The sequence below is a fragment of the Phoxinus phoxinus genome (genome assembly GCF_949152265.1).
Source record: "Phoxinus phoxinus genome assembly, chromosome: 17".
Classification (NCBI taxonomy): domain Eukaryota; kingdom Metazoa; phylum Chordata; class Actinopteri; order Cypriniformes; family Leuciscidae; genus Phoxinus; species Phoxinus phoxinus.
This window is the reverse complement of record NC_136892.1, coordinates 18,999,016-19,013,875: the sequence shown is the minus strand read 5'-3', so window position 1 is coordinate 19,013,875 and position 14,860 is coordinate 18,999,016. Positions and strand designations below refer to the sequence as shown.

The following is a 14,860-nucleotide window of genomic DNA, read 5'->3' as shown; positions in this document are numbered from 1 at the left end:
AGTCGGGTTCCTTATGTTGTGTTTCAACCTGTTCCTGTCTGTCTGCCTGTCTGTCTATCTGTCTATCTATCTATCTATCTATCTATCTATCTATCTATCTATCTATCTGTCTGTCTTTGCCACCTCAGTTTAAATCTAAAGGGTATTCTCAGTTTAAGACTGCTTTGCATACACTATGAGAGGACATGAAAGTGACAAAAAATTCCACATTTAGAAATGTGAAAACATTACTTCACTTTGCCTTTGTACTGGACAGCACAACAGTATGACACATTATTACAAATAATATCTGACTAATTCCCCCAAGTGTGTTTGTAAGTAAACTTCCCCAGTGATATCATTTGCTTGTAAACGTGGATTTTTTTTCCTGTACTTTGGATGGATATGAGGTGCTTATCTCTGACATCATCATCTTCTTAAGGACCTTTAACAACAATGTCCATATATTTGAAAGTCCAAGGGAGACCAGCAAAGTGATTTCCGTAATGTTATAATTGACGTTACAACATGTGGACAGCAATTTACTAATGTGGTAATGTTTTAAATGTACATGCTGTAAATGTTCATGAGTTCCTCTCATGCTCCGTTGAGACTTCACTGTGACCTTCTGAACTGAAATGTTCTTTTTACACAAAAAGGAGAAATAATTATATTTATTTATATTATATTTATAAATAACTATAATATGTATTAAGAGTCTCTGTGGAGAAAAGTAATATGACATTGGAAAAAGTCCCATTATAGGTTACCTAAATACAAAACATAAATCATTAAACATTTTTGTGTTTGAACAGTACTTTATCCCCCGGTTTCACAGACAAGTCTTAAGCCTACTCTTGGACTAAAGCTGTTTTAACTGAAAGCAACTTGCACTGACACTTCTTAAAATATGTTAGAGCCGTTGTTTTGTCTCAAGAGTCAAGATGTACACCAGTAATGTTTTGTTTTTCTAAGGCACGTTTATAAAAGCTTCTTAAATGTCCTAATTGAACTAAGGCCTAATCCTGGCTTAATTTAAGCCCTGTCTGTGAAATCAGGCCTATGTAATTGAAAATTATGTTGATATAGCTGATAATGTGATCATATTTGTTATTTCCAGCAACAGAATATTGGGTAACACTTTATATATCTTATATATTATATATATATATATATATATATATATATATATATATATATATTAACAGTAAATTGTGCATATGTATCATACAAATAACTTTTGTTCAGTAATGTATCACCAAAACAAAAACACAAATATCACTTCTTCACAGTCACGGAAAGATCAATAGCTGTTCTCTGTTAAACCAGCAGGCCAAGGTAGAGAAGTCTACTTGTGCAAATTGTATTGCTTAATAAATAGTCGAAAATATGCTTCTGTAAAATAAAAAAACACTGTTGTCTGACTTCCTCAGTTAGACTTTAGTATCAAGCAGTCCTGAGAGAGATTTGTTTCAATAGTCCTCACTAGCTTCGCCAGCTCCTCCATGTTGTTAGACTTTTCCTCCAGCAGCTCATAGCGAAGGCTTGAAATGTCCTGCTTAATCTCCTTCAGTTCACCTGTAACAAAGCAGTCTTCAGTCTGAATTATGAAAAATAGGAATCATAAAACTTATTTCACCCAAATATATATATAAAAAAAAAATCCCTATACCCTCACACTCATGTTGTTCCGAACCCATTTGCTGTTATCTTTTCCTTTTTTTTTTTTTTGAGATGGATACCTTTTTTTGCTCTGATCATTAATTAAGTGACCATGTGTAACAAAGAAAAATATTATTACTATAATGAAAATACACACACACACTCACCCTCATTGACTTCATCACATTCTTTGTCATTTTGAGCTTTGATGATGTATCGCTTAACGAGACGCTTCATAATTTTCTGTACAGATCAAATGCAGTAAGTTCAATCACACATTCAAAGAGCAAATCTGAACCATATTCGGATCTATTATAAATATTCAGTGGATGAAAAAAAGTAAACATGCCTGATATCGACTGGGGCCAGGAAGATTCTTGTCCCTGCAAGTTTTGCTCTGTCCCAACTTAATCCAACAAATCACAAGAGCAATATAACACTGATTCTTGAGAGTCGGGACAAAACACGTTTTAAAAAACTTTTTTTTTAAATACACACTATATCAATTAGAGTTATACGTTTCTGCAGAGAAAGGTCTTAGCTATTTAACCATGTAAAGGAACAGGTTCTAAATAAAAACACATTTTAAACAAATTTACATGTTTCCCTTCAGAACTGGATTTGTGTCAACTCCGTCAGACACACTAAAAAGTAAACAATTTAAATTCTTCCAATCCAACAAGAATCTAAAGTTATGAAGTATATTGTAATAGTGTTTAGTTACTCTGATATGTAAACAAAATACAATATATAAACTTAAGTTGTGATTTCACATTATTCTGAAAACTCAGATTTCTAAATATTTGCATTTTCAAACTTTGATTTTAATTTCAATATTGTAAAAACAAATTCCTTAAATAAATAAAACCTAAGAGGATGTAGATCAGATGGTCCTTTATTACAAAAACAACACCAACTGAAGGAAGAATATTTTTTTCCAAAAAAAATTAACAAAAACATACATCCAAACGTCGAAGATCTGACGGTGTTGACGAAAAACTGACGGTGTTGACACAAAATGTGTGCATTGCTGATTAGTGAACAGATGTGCTCTTTAAACACTACTACTAAAACTACTCCTTGTTATTAGAGTATTGAACTTACTGTAAAGCAAACTATAATAAACATATTGCACATACACCGTTTCCAACTATTTTAAATTAAACCGTTTCCAACTATAAAAAACAAAAAAAAACAATAAGGGAAACCAGGGGCTACCCTCTGCCGTGATAATTTTTTTTGGCCATATCGCCCAGCCCTACACTGGCTTCTCATTTGTCTATCTGTCTCTATATATATATACATATATATATATTAAAGTGCTGGCAAAGTTACACGTTACACAATAATAAGCAGACCACTGCCTGCCCATTCTCTACAAGTCAGATGCGTATGGTTAAATAATGTAATGCATGCTATGTATGTGCATTTATGTGTAAATAAAACCCTGAAATAACAGTTTAACCCTTCACTATATTCACAAATAATATTATATTCGCACATTAAGAGGTTATTGGTGGATTTGTCAACTCCGTCATCGTACAGGTCAACTCCGTCAGACATAGAACCTGACGGAGTTGACGTCTGACGGAGTTGATGTAAGGGCATGTATTTTCCACCAAAACATGTATTGTACACTGCAGCTAGGTAGTTTTTCCTCAGTTGCTAGCTGTCCCAATAACCTCACTAAAATGCTTAAATTCAATCCACTATGGTTTAAAAAAAGTATCTTAACGGAAAGATGGTATTGACATGGTGCAGCTGTGACCATAGGAATATTGACATTGTTTGTCTAAAATATAAAAAAAATTAAAACGTACTAGAGCATGTGTGGTATTGCTGCATTCACCACAGGCAGGGAGATGAAAAGGGGTCCTCAGGGATATAGCTGACCATGCTATTTCCTGATTTAAAGAGCTTTATGAAAATATCTGACGGAGTTGACAGAAACTGAGGACACAACTTTAATAGGCAGATTTCTATGGAAAATATTGTTTGATGTTCACTTCATGCATTGTTTTTTATATGTATACCCCTTATTTTGTATTTGATGTATATGTTTTCACAATTGTAGAGCTTTTTTAAAGTTTTTTGGGATGGTTAATGTTGTGACCTCTTGCTGAGGACAAGTGCAATAACATGGACCTTCTACATGGACCTGTAGAAAACCTTCAAATTTTCCCCAAAAAGATAAAAAGTTTATTCTAAAAATCAGATAGGTATATACAAATCCTTTAGATTTAACTTTGTAAGTATGCCAATCATGATGAATTTCTTAATTTTTGCTATAAATTAGACTTTTCTGTGTGGGACATGTTTTGTCCCGACTCTCAAGAATCAGTGATAAATGGATTACTTTATTGTGATTGTAAATGAATGATACAAATTGACTTATCTTTGTTTACTCTAATGCAGAATCAGAGGGGATCTGCCTCACCTCACTGAGCTCAGACCCCTTCATAATGGCTTTGTGTCTGTCAAAAATCTCCCTCAGGAGACTCTTAGCCCCCATCACCAGACCCAGAACAGACTTGGGACTGGGAACCAAGTTAAAAGGCACAGGGAGAGTCCTGCCCTCCTCAAAGTAGGTGAACCAGAGCTTGGCCCGGGCAAACTTCCACTCCACATCTGCATCATCCTGCAAGATGCCAGGATAACACTAATGTTTTGAATGCTTAAAGCGACAAATAAATCAACACAGATAGAGGAAAGAGATGCGTGAATAAAGTGGTTTAATTAAATTAAAACTAAGCAGTCAAACTAATTATCCCATCCTGAAGAGAATAGAGATAACATTGTTTTTTCCCATAATATGCAAAAACCTCTTCACTGGAGTGCTTCATCAGCACAAAGTATTAAACAGAGATTTACAGATCCCATTTGTTCCGCTGCACAAAGATTTATAATGTCAGCAGCTCTTAGAAAGCAATATGAAGAAGTTAAACTGAGAAGACACACAGTACCTCAATCTCCTGAAAGGAACTGTTGATCATGGCAATGAGCATGTTGAGTAGGACGATGACCACTGTGACATTGTAAACTCCATAGAGAACATAGCCAATGTTCTCAATGAACTTGTGTCCATTGTTCAGGATGACTGATCTGACCTCCGAAAGGCCAAATATTGCCCAAAAAAGTGTTTTGAAGCTTTCTTCTACACTACAAAGATAAAGAAGACATGTATTGATGGACGTTTAAACTAAGGAACTAAAATTTCACTTATTTTCATAAGAGATGTGTTCATTTCGCCAACTACGACATGTTTGATATATTACACTATACCGTTCAAACGTTTGGGGTTGGTAAGATTTTTTAAGGTGTTTGAAAGAAGCCTGCATTTATTTGATCAAAAACATTATTACAATTTAAAATAACAGATTTTTATCTGGATATACTTGAAAATATATTTTTTTACTCACGTTGTGAAAGCTTCATTCTGTTTAGCACCCCTGTAATATGAGTAGAGGTTGAACATTCCAATCATGAAAGCCAGAAAGACTAGGATGAAGATAACCATGAACTTGAAGATGTCCTTCACAGTTCGTCCCAAAGATATCTGCAGTGGTCCAAAGCTCTCATTCGCTGGCAGGATGTACGCAATTCGAGAAAAGCTCAGGACCACTGCGATGGCGTACAAGCCCTCTGAAACTAACTGAGGATCAGACGGGAGCCAGTCGATCCGAGCTGGGATAAACAAAAGATAATTTATGCATATTGCTTGTTGTATTACATTGCAATTTTGTGGGAAAGAAAATCTTGCCATGACTTGAGAGAACAGTCACTCACCCAACTGGTAGTATTCCACCTCGAAAGGCAAAGTTACATTGGTTAAATCTGTGTAGTGCTCATCAACATAGCGTTGTGCTTCACATGCATGCAAGAAAGCCATTATCCTTGAGATGAAGGATGCCACAAAAATGGCCAACATTCCAAAGTCTAGCATATTCCAAGGCTCAAGCAGATATTCTCTTGGACCTTGAGACCAGATCTCCTTACACTCAGCCCAAATCATCCCTGAGAGAAGGACATTAAAACATAGAAATTAATGTGTGTCCTAGGACATGGAAATGAACTGTACATTTCGTTCTCTAAATACAGATTGTAGTAGAGTAGTAAACTTTGACAAGATAAAAATCAGTCAGAGACAAACCTATGACCCAGAAAATGATGAGCATTTCCATCCACGTAAATGGAGTTGTTTTCATACGAAACAGCTGCGTCGGATAGTCATGAATGGTCATATTTGGAAGCAGCTTGGTCCCATCAAAGCGGTCTGCAGCGTTCATGACCAAAAGGCCAAGGAAAATAGTGAAGGAGGCCGCGTGTGCCACAAACTTTAGGAAAGGGCCACGCATGATCTTTCCCATCTGTTGGTAACAGCATTTTTTACTGATTGTCGTGTGATAAACACAAGCCTTCAAGTGCTGGATGCATTCTTCTATTGTATATTTGTACATTACTGCTTATCAGCCTGATATGCTTATCAACATTATTATGACTCATAGGATACAGTGGATATTTTAAGCACTGCTATAATTTACAACCATGGGAACAGTCTTTCTGAGTAAAGATTTCAGCGGATGATTTATAAGTTAAACCCTTTGCTTTATTCTTCAGGCATGTACTATATGTTTGCTATGCAATACATCTGGTTTTCAACCAGCATACTTTTGTGTGAAGTGAACATACACTTACCTTGCTGCATGGTGCCACCCAATACACCATAGCTAGAAAGGGGAGTCCTATTGCAACACCTAAAACCACTAGAAACTTAATGGCTGTGGTCTGCTGCCTGAGTCCGGGAAGGTTTTCGTACCATATCGATAAGAGCTGTTGTTGACAGTTTGGATGGGCCACAAACTGTTTGGGACAAATTGATTAAACATAAGTGTTTTACGAAAGAATTAGAAGGCAGATTATAAGATTTCAGTTTTTTTATGCATTTACCTTTTTCAGTTCGTACTTTATTGCGAGTTTTAAGCGAATGAGACTTGGTCGGCTGGGCAGGTCTAAAGTCTCATCCTCTTCGCCGTTCAGAATGGCCTCCACTTCCTCTGTGCTCCGACACAGGTCCAGAAGCCCCACAACAAAGTCTTTGCATTGCATAGAAAGTTTCCTATATTCATTCTGAGAAAGATAGTCATTACAAAGAAAATGCGATCATTCTACATTTTTGAAGGAATAGTTCACCCAAAATGAAAATTCAGAAAACTCATCAGTGGAACACAAAAAAGAGAAACGTTGAAGAATGTAATGGCCGTTGAGCTCCAAAATGACAACAAACAGTATAAAACAATCATTATATTCCAACTCTTATGATTCTATATGTTTGATTTATCCGATGAATAAATTTAATTGGTTATCTTTTCCTTCACTGTAGTTGTCATATCTCATGTGTACTTTTAGATATACCGGTACTAATATGCATCATGGCGATTGGTCACGTGACACATAATTGTCAATGTTGATTAGTCACAGCACACTGTTTTCAAACCTGCTGTCACAATTTAGATTTACAGTAAATAATTACTTAAATTTCAGCCTGCCCTTTTGAAAAGTAAAGTACACTTTACGATACTTTCAAACAGTTTACTTATTACAGAAATAATACTTTAAATTAATATTAAGTGTGAATCGTTTTCAGACACTTAACTGCAAGTTAATTGCAATTAAATTAAAATGTATTATAGTTTACACTTAATAATAATAGCTGCTTTTTTGACCCACTTAAGTTAGACTTGACTACATCTTTATATGTAATTTCATAATTACTTCTATTGCCTTTGTAATATGGTTAAAGTGTACTTCTGAATGTACTGACAATCATAACTGGAGAACTAAAATGTGCTTTAATGTAATTTCTATTGAAACTTGTATATGTCATATATTTAAATATATTTTATTAAACATTTGTGATGAAATTGCAATTCAGTATATTTAAAATAGACTAAATAAATATCGAGTAATACCAAATAACACTACAGTTAAGTTATAATCAAGTACTTTACATTTAGTATGCTTTAGTATGTTAGTCAACACACCAAAATAAGTGTAACGTTAGGCCTACTTTAAAGCACGACACAATATTAACAAAACATAATTATTTAAAAAGTACTTTAAAACTTTTAATTTGATATTATTACAAAGTGCAATTTTGTCAAGTGTGCTTAATGAAAGTGTAGCTATCTCTTAAGTGCACTCTTGAGTGCCTTTTCTTTCATTAACATTACATTATCTGCAGGTACAGTTTAAAAAATACTTTTAAGGTTTGAAGTACGATACTCTACAAGTGCACATTTAATTAATACAATTATCATTCTTCAATTTTACAAAGAGCTCATCACATCACACAAATTTGTATGACTTCAGAAGACTATTGTTGGGCTCACTTTCACTTTATTCACATGGAAAACAATTGCCAATACATTCTTCAGGTTTGCTTCCAACATGAGTAAATAATCACAGGATTTTTTTATTTTAGAGCGAACTACCTCTTTCGAACAGTTTTGGTTGTGACTAGAATTGTTTTTCTATACCTTAAATTCCTTTTCAATATTGGCCAAGGAGGCGAGCTCATTGCTGAGCTCCAGAGCCGCGAGCACAGGATCCTCATTGGACAGAGAGAGGTACGCTGGACTGGCCAATCCCCTGTAGGCATTGATCCGCGAGCGGGAGTGGCAAAAAGAATCGTACTTTTGATGGTAATTGCAGGTGTCGCAGGCACAAAAGTAATCATGTGGCTGCTCAATGCGAGCACCCTTTCCCAGAAGAATGTGCACGACCTCATATTCGTGACAGTGAGATGCTAGAATGATTGGAGTGACGTCATGAGAAAAGCGCGTGCCATCTTCGTCATACGCAAAAAAGTCATCGTGCATCGGAGCCTGACTGGGGCTCGCTGTAAGTCTCTTGTAGTCAGCGAAAGCTTTGTGGCTCAAAATGGCCTCGACAATCCTGGTGTAACCTTTGCTGATGGCTAACAATAGTGCGTCCCCAATACGCGACAGGTTGTCTTTATTTAACAGGAGCTCTGTTACCTCTAAGTGTTCGTTTGCCACTGCCAACTGCAATGCATTCTGGCCCATGTAGTCCACACAGTTAACATCCAGCTCAGAGATCTCCTCAAGCATCCTGCGAACCACAGGTATGTTTCCATACTCGGCGGCATCAAGGAAACGTTCCTCTACAGGCGTTAGACTGTTAGGATGGGCATTGAACATGTAAGCTGCCCCTCGCACCGCCTGCCTTCGGCTCTTGGGTAGCGCCTGTCGGGCCAGGTTCTCTCTACGATGAAAAACATACCAAAAACGTGTATATATAAGAATTTATTTATTAATGTAGACCTACTATTCAGTATGCCACTGAATAACACAAATTAGGTCTATGTAAAATTATGTTGGCTATTGTTTACAGTAATAGGCTATCATTAATTTATTCATACAAATATTTGCAGACATTGTTTAATAGCCAGCAGTGCTAAACATGTTACTTACATTAATTTATGCCAATGACTTGTATGCTAAACTTTTGAACTGACACTGCTATATTCTAATGAGTGTTTAATAAACTATTTGTCTAAAATTTCTAAAATAAGACATTTTAAACCGAGCAAACCAATACACAAATATTACATTGAACTGAGGGCCAGTTTCCAGTCAGGACATTGAACTATTATCTCAGAAGCCAATGCCAACTAAACACAGTACGTATTTACAGAATCTTGACCAACTCACCCATGGTAGTGTCCATAACTGCCGTAAGAGTCCTCGCCAAAATCTTCGTTCATCAGTAGATTGTCTTTACTTCTGTTCCTCTTATCAATTGTGTGATACTTTGATTGATTTTTATCCTCCAGAACAGGTCTCCTTTGATTCATACTTTCAACTGAGGCAGTTCACGTCTTAAATGTGAACGCACCAAAGCACAATCCTGTTATCCAAACATCCAGCTGTGAGTGATTGAGTGTGCGCTACACACTGGCAAGTCACCATCCTCTACAGCCTTTGTTATGTTCCCGTTTAAGTCTTGAGATTGTGCAGAGCACAGAGGAATTCTAACTGTTCTTTTTCATTGGCTACTAATGTGGAATGTAACAATCTTCATGCTAGTTTACAAAAACTTAAAACGGATTGTTTTCTTCCTTGCTCGGTTTATTTGGTCAAACTGAATGAAATTAAAAGCATTTAGTCTTAATTTCAACGTTAGACAGATAACATAATCCATACGTTTTCTTGATTAGTAACATTTTCAGTATGAAGAATCATAAGAAATCGCAGAAATGCCATGTGCAAATCCCTCACCTTTCAAAATAAATCTGTCATTGTATATTCCTCTCTGTTTGTATTGGGAACCATGATTAAAATCTGCTTCCAGCTTCCAAAATCAAAACTCAGTGATGAAGTTCATGTAGAATCCCTTTGGGTCTATTTCAGCATTCCCAATAAACCTCCACATCCTGTGTGTTCCTTACGAACGTCCAGCTCTCTGTAAACTGTGGGAAATGCCTTCAATGGAATTCCAGACTGACCAATCGTCATGAAAATTCAGCGGCGACATCACACTTTTGATTCTCTTTATTTTGCATCTCTCTGGCATTCTTTCTCCCACAGTCTCGTGTGTGTGTACAGTATACCCACATGACTAAATGTGTACGTGCTACAGTGGTCAGTATACTGGCCACAAAAATTTAACTGAGTACGTGAGCCAAACCGATGGGTCAAAAGGTAACCCACACAGTGGGTCATGGGAAGCCACTGTCCTGTTTCTATTCTCATGTTGATAGGCCCTGATACTGATGATGACTATCAGAGTGACTGTTTTTAGACTATTTTTATTATTTTCAAGGACATGCTAACTAACTGCCCTCGGCCCAAGGCTTGCTGCTATACGATTTTGTAGATAGTTTCTTTGCCAGGAATGAAACATTAATAACACTTTATAAAAATGTATAATTTGTTAATATTATAGCATTAACATTAACTAAAAATGAAGAAAATATTTTTACAGCATTTATTAATCTTTGCTAATGTTAGTAAAAAAAATCATGTTAGTTCACAGTGCATTATGTCAACAGATATAACTTTTTATCTTAAAAATCTATTGGTAATTGTTGCGGTTAAGATTAACTAAGATTAAGAAATGCTGTAGAAGTATTGTTCATTCTTAGTTTATGTTAACTAATGTAGTGAACTAGTGTTAACAAATGAAACCTTAGTGCTCATTCAGTGAACCTTATGAATGAAACCTTACATTATTTTCTTTAATAAATGGTTGGATAACAATTTTCTTTGTCATTATTATGAAAACATATTTTTAAAGTCTTAAAGTTAACGTCTGTAAATCATCTGAAAGAGGCTAAATTTTTAATTTTGTGGTATTTTCACCACTAAAGTCAACTTTCAACCCTAGTGTCTTGCACCAAAACAAAATGTATTTTTCACATAACCATTTCACCCTCTGATCCTAAAAGTTGCGCAACCTAAGACGTGGAGTGTGTAGCAGTCTTGCTTGCTGCAGGGACTCATCTTTCTGTCATCCTGTGCTAATTTCCTCTCTGTGGTCTCCTCTGTCTGTGTGTGGAGCTAGTACATGGGAACCACCATATTGACAATCATTTATTTTTGCTTATTTTGCTATTAAGTCCTCCATTTATCTGAGTACCTGACAATAACAATGATGATTTTAGAATGAGCCATTTTTGCTGTTTGTTTTCCATAAATGAGTTGGGTGGTTGTGTGTAGAGTAAGGAGGAAGCTTATCATTCTTAACATTGGAGAGTTTTATGTCTAAGTGAGGACAATACTCCTTTAAAATACAGGACATGTCTCCTTTAAAATAATAATCCTTTTTGTGCAATACCAAACAATACCAAATTCCGGTGCTCATATCATGTTGTTATATCTGGTTCCCTCCACTCTCTCACAGTGACTCCCACATAGATCCAGGGCAAGGTCCTGCTCATGAAACGCTTCAGCACGGCTGGATTTTTTGTTTAGTCTTTGGCAGGACAAAATTTGGCAGGATTCTTTGCTCTAAATAGACATAGTACAGATGGTTTAACATATACACACATAACGACTGACATATTTACCTAAGGACAGTGATGCTAATATCGGCCCACACACTACGCAGCTTATTTTAAGCGTGTTAATTATCTCTGTCCTGCCAATGATTCAGGACAAACAACAGGCCACCCACGTCAATTGCGACAGAGCTATTTGCCTTTTTTTCAAAGTGCCAGGTCATCTAAAAGTAGAGCTCAAGACAGTCAATACCTTTAGGAACACATTACCTGTTCTTTGGGCTCTACTGTCTATTGAGTGTTTTTAATGACAGCTATAATTTAAGTTCCCCAATCAACCTGAATTCACCATGGAAACTCGTTTCTACTGTTCTCCAGCAATGTGAATCTCGCCGCTGGCTACAACTTTAAATCTTGCAAAGTGACTAGTGACTGCATAACTCTCACGACAGTGTCACTTCATATCACAATGTGATTATTTTACGTTTTTAAATACAATTTGCTTAGAAAAATAAGTTAATATTTTATTTTATATTACTTTTTTATAAACGTTATCTCATTTATCTTTTTATTGTTTGCTCTTAGGCGGAATATTGGGTTTCGAGAATCAAATGGCTTGCTTTGCTTTTGGAGAAAACAAATAAACGACACGCTTTTACAAAATGGTAAAATGCAGCCTTACCAAATCTTAAAGAATTTATAGCAATTTATTGTACAAAGTCCATACATGTAATCATTCATAAAAGAGTTTACCATGATAAAGAGAAACTGAAAGCTTATTCTTTTGTTCGAGTAATATTTCCGTTGTGGAAAACCCCTGAAATAAGCATGCGGTGTTCATGCTTTCGGAAGGTCTGCATTCAGTGAAGCAGTAACATCAGAGGTAAGTTACTACTTTGTTTGTGTTAAAATATAAAATAAAAATATATAAAATGTGTGTGTGTTTATATAGCCTATATACACTGCCGGTCAAAGGTTATCGATTGGTAAGATTTTTAATGCTTTTATAAAGAAGTGTTATGCTCACCAAGGCTGCATTTATTTGATTAAAAATACAAAAAAAAGTAATATTGTGAAATATTATTAAAATTTAAAATAACTTTTCTATTTGAACATATTTTAAAATGTAACTTATTCTTGTGTTGGCAAAGCTGAATTTTCAGCATAATTACTCCAGTCTTCAGTGTCACATGATCCTTCAGAAATCATTCTAATATGATAATTTGCTGCTCAATAAACATTTATTATTATTATTTTGTATTTCAATCAAATAAATGCAGCCTTGGTGAGCAGACGAGATTTCTTAAACATTAACCTTTTGAAAACCTTTTGACCGGCAGTGTATACATAATCATTTCTCATATCATATTATCTCTCATTTTTTTTTACTTATCTTCTGTAATCTGCTTCAACTAATATTATGCATACGGTTATTTGCGGTTGAGGTGCAAACATGTGGGAAGAAGATGACTTGGGTCCAGGTGCTTCACCATGTCTTGAGAGCTATACAGCTCCAGAGGAAGGCAAAGTTTACATAATGTATCATGGCACATCACGGGAGGCTGCGCAAAAAATTGCTAATGGTGGTTTCCGTCAGTCTCATGATGGCATGCTCGGACGTGGCGTCTACCTCAGCCGAGATCTAGAGAAGGCCTCCAGATACCCTTTACATCTACCTATGAACCAGAAAGTGATTGTGAGAGTCAAGGTCAATGTTGGGAGAGTGAAAAAGATTGATCATCAAGGTCATCCATTGCAGAAAACCTGGCATGATAATGGGTATGACACTGCTTGGTGCCCTCCAAACTGTGGCATGGTGCCAAGCGGTCTTGAGGAAGACTGTGTTTGGGATCCAAAACGAATCAAATTCATTGATGAAATACACCCAAAAAAGCAAGAAGCATCAATTGAAGAGGAGGAAAGTGCTTGTCGAATCCTTTGATAATAGATATATATATATATATATATATATATATTTTTTTTTTTTTTTTTTAAATGTATTTCTTGATATCTTTAGGATAAGAACAAGTGACCATCATTCACACTTTATTCACCTATAATACCTATAATTTCTCACATTTTATAATTCACAGTTTATCATATTATCTCTCATTTTTATTTACTTATCTTCTGTAATCTGCTTCAACTAATATCTTAGTTGCATGCGGTTATTTGTGGTTGAGGTGCAAACATGTGGGAAGAAGATGACTTGGGTCCAGGTGCTTCACCATGTCTTGAGAGCTATACGGCTCCAGAGGAAGGCAAAGTTGACTTCCTTTAAAAAAAAAAAAAAGACTGTCTTTCTTTGTTTTGAATAAAAAAAAAGTAAAATATTATGCTTTGGAATGAAAAGAAATAGTAAAAATAAAAATTAAAGCCTACATGAAAAACCTATACTGCAGTAATTTATTTGTTATTGTCCACCCCTGTGCATTAGGGATGTTAAATAATATTAATCAAACGAATAAAATTGCACTTTTGTTAAGCTACATGTTTAGGTCTTCCTATGTCCTTTCTTTAAAAAAAAAAATATATATATATATATATATATAGGTGACTTAATTCCGAAGTGATTGTTTTCTGAGACCCGTGCTTCTATGAAACGCTACAATAATTTTGAATTGAACTCTTCCTTTTTTTCAAAACTTATATCTTTAATCTTTTAATTCCCAGAAAAGGAATTATAAATTAAAATTAGCTGTGTAAAAATGGTTTATACTGTGAAATAAGGTAGGCTACTGGTCATTCCCCATCCTGCCCTGTCAGTCGAGTGTTGCGTAGCTACAAGTAGCCTATTCATGTTTCTTTTGCTCTCTCTGCATCCCTCATGAAAGATCACCCTCGTCATGTGTGCTTGAAGATGAAAATAGACTTTAAACAGGATTGGTATTTGTCTTAATTTGCCTGATCGACTCACATACAACATGCATTTTTGAGTATTTCATCTGGGCTTATCGTTCGACCCTTTTAGACTCCAACAGTCAGCTAGTTTCTCATTCGGTGGAGCATTACAGTAAAACAGACCTGTAAAGTAAAAATGAAACTTGAATTACACTTTTTCCATTTTTTTTTTTTATGGAAATAAACTGGGGTTTTTAATTTTTTTTCTTCTGAAGTTTTTATCATTTGATTTTGAATGAACCGTTATATAAAATAAATAATTATTATAATATAATCATAATTCAGTGCAGTTTTTTT

At 35.4% G+C, this 14,860-nt stretch overlaps 1 protein-coding gene across 1 annotated transcript; it reads right to left on the bottom strand.

Annotated features, from left to right (window-relative positions):
- Positions 1–1,275: 1,275 nt before the first annotated feature.
- trpc6a (transient receptor potential cation channel, subfamily C, member 6a) lies at positions 1,276–10,140 on the bottom strand. Its single transcript, XM_079585442.1, has 12 exons — positions 9,375–10,140; positions 8,178–8,925; positions 6,589–6,768; positions 6,337–6,501; positions 5,792–6,008; positions 5,428–5,655; positions 5,061–5,325; positions 4,605–4,800; positions 4,079–4,279; positions 1,991–2,047; positions 1,809–1,884; positions 1,276–1,557 (listed from the first exon to the last, which is right to left on the bottom strand). Exons 1-12 carry the CDS (start codon positions 9,515–9,517, stop codon positions 1,409–1,411), a joined length of 2,625 nt encoding a protein of 874 aa, XP_079441568.1. The 5' UTR covers positions 9,518–10,140; the 3' UTR covers positions 1,276–1,408.
- Positions 10,141–14,860: the final 4,720 nt, after the last annotated feature.

Excerpts from the sequence above, each read along its gene's own strand:
- trpc6a (XM_079585442.1), bottom strand. The coding sequence starts at position 9,517 with ATGAATCAAAGGAGACCTGTTCTGGAGGATAAAAATCAATCAAAGTAT. Across the intron at positions 6,502-6,588 it reads TAAAGTACGAACTGAAAAAG|TTTGTGGCCCATCCAAACTG; the intron begins GTAAATGCATAA and ends TGTCCCAAACAG. Across the intron at positions 4,280-4,604 it reads GTTCCTTTCAGGAGATTGAG|GATGATGCAGATGTGGAGTG; the intron begins GTACTGTGTGTC and ends GGCATCTTGCAG.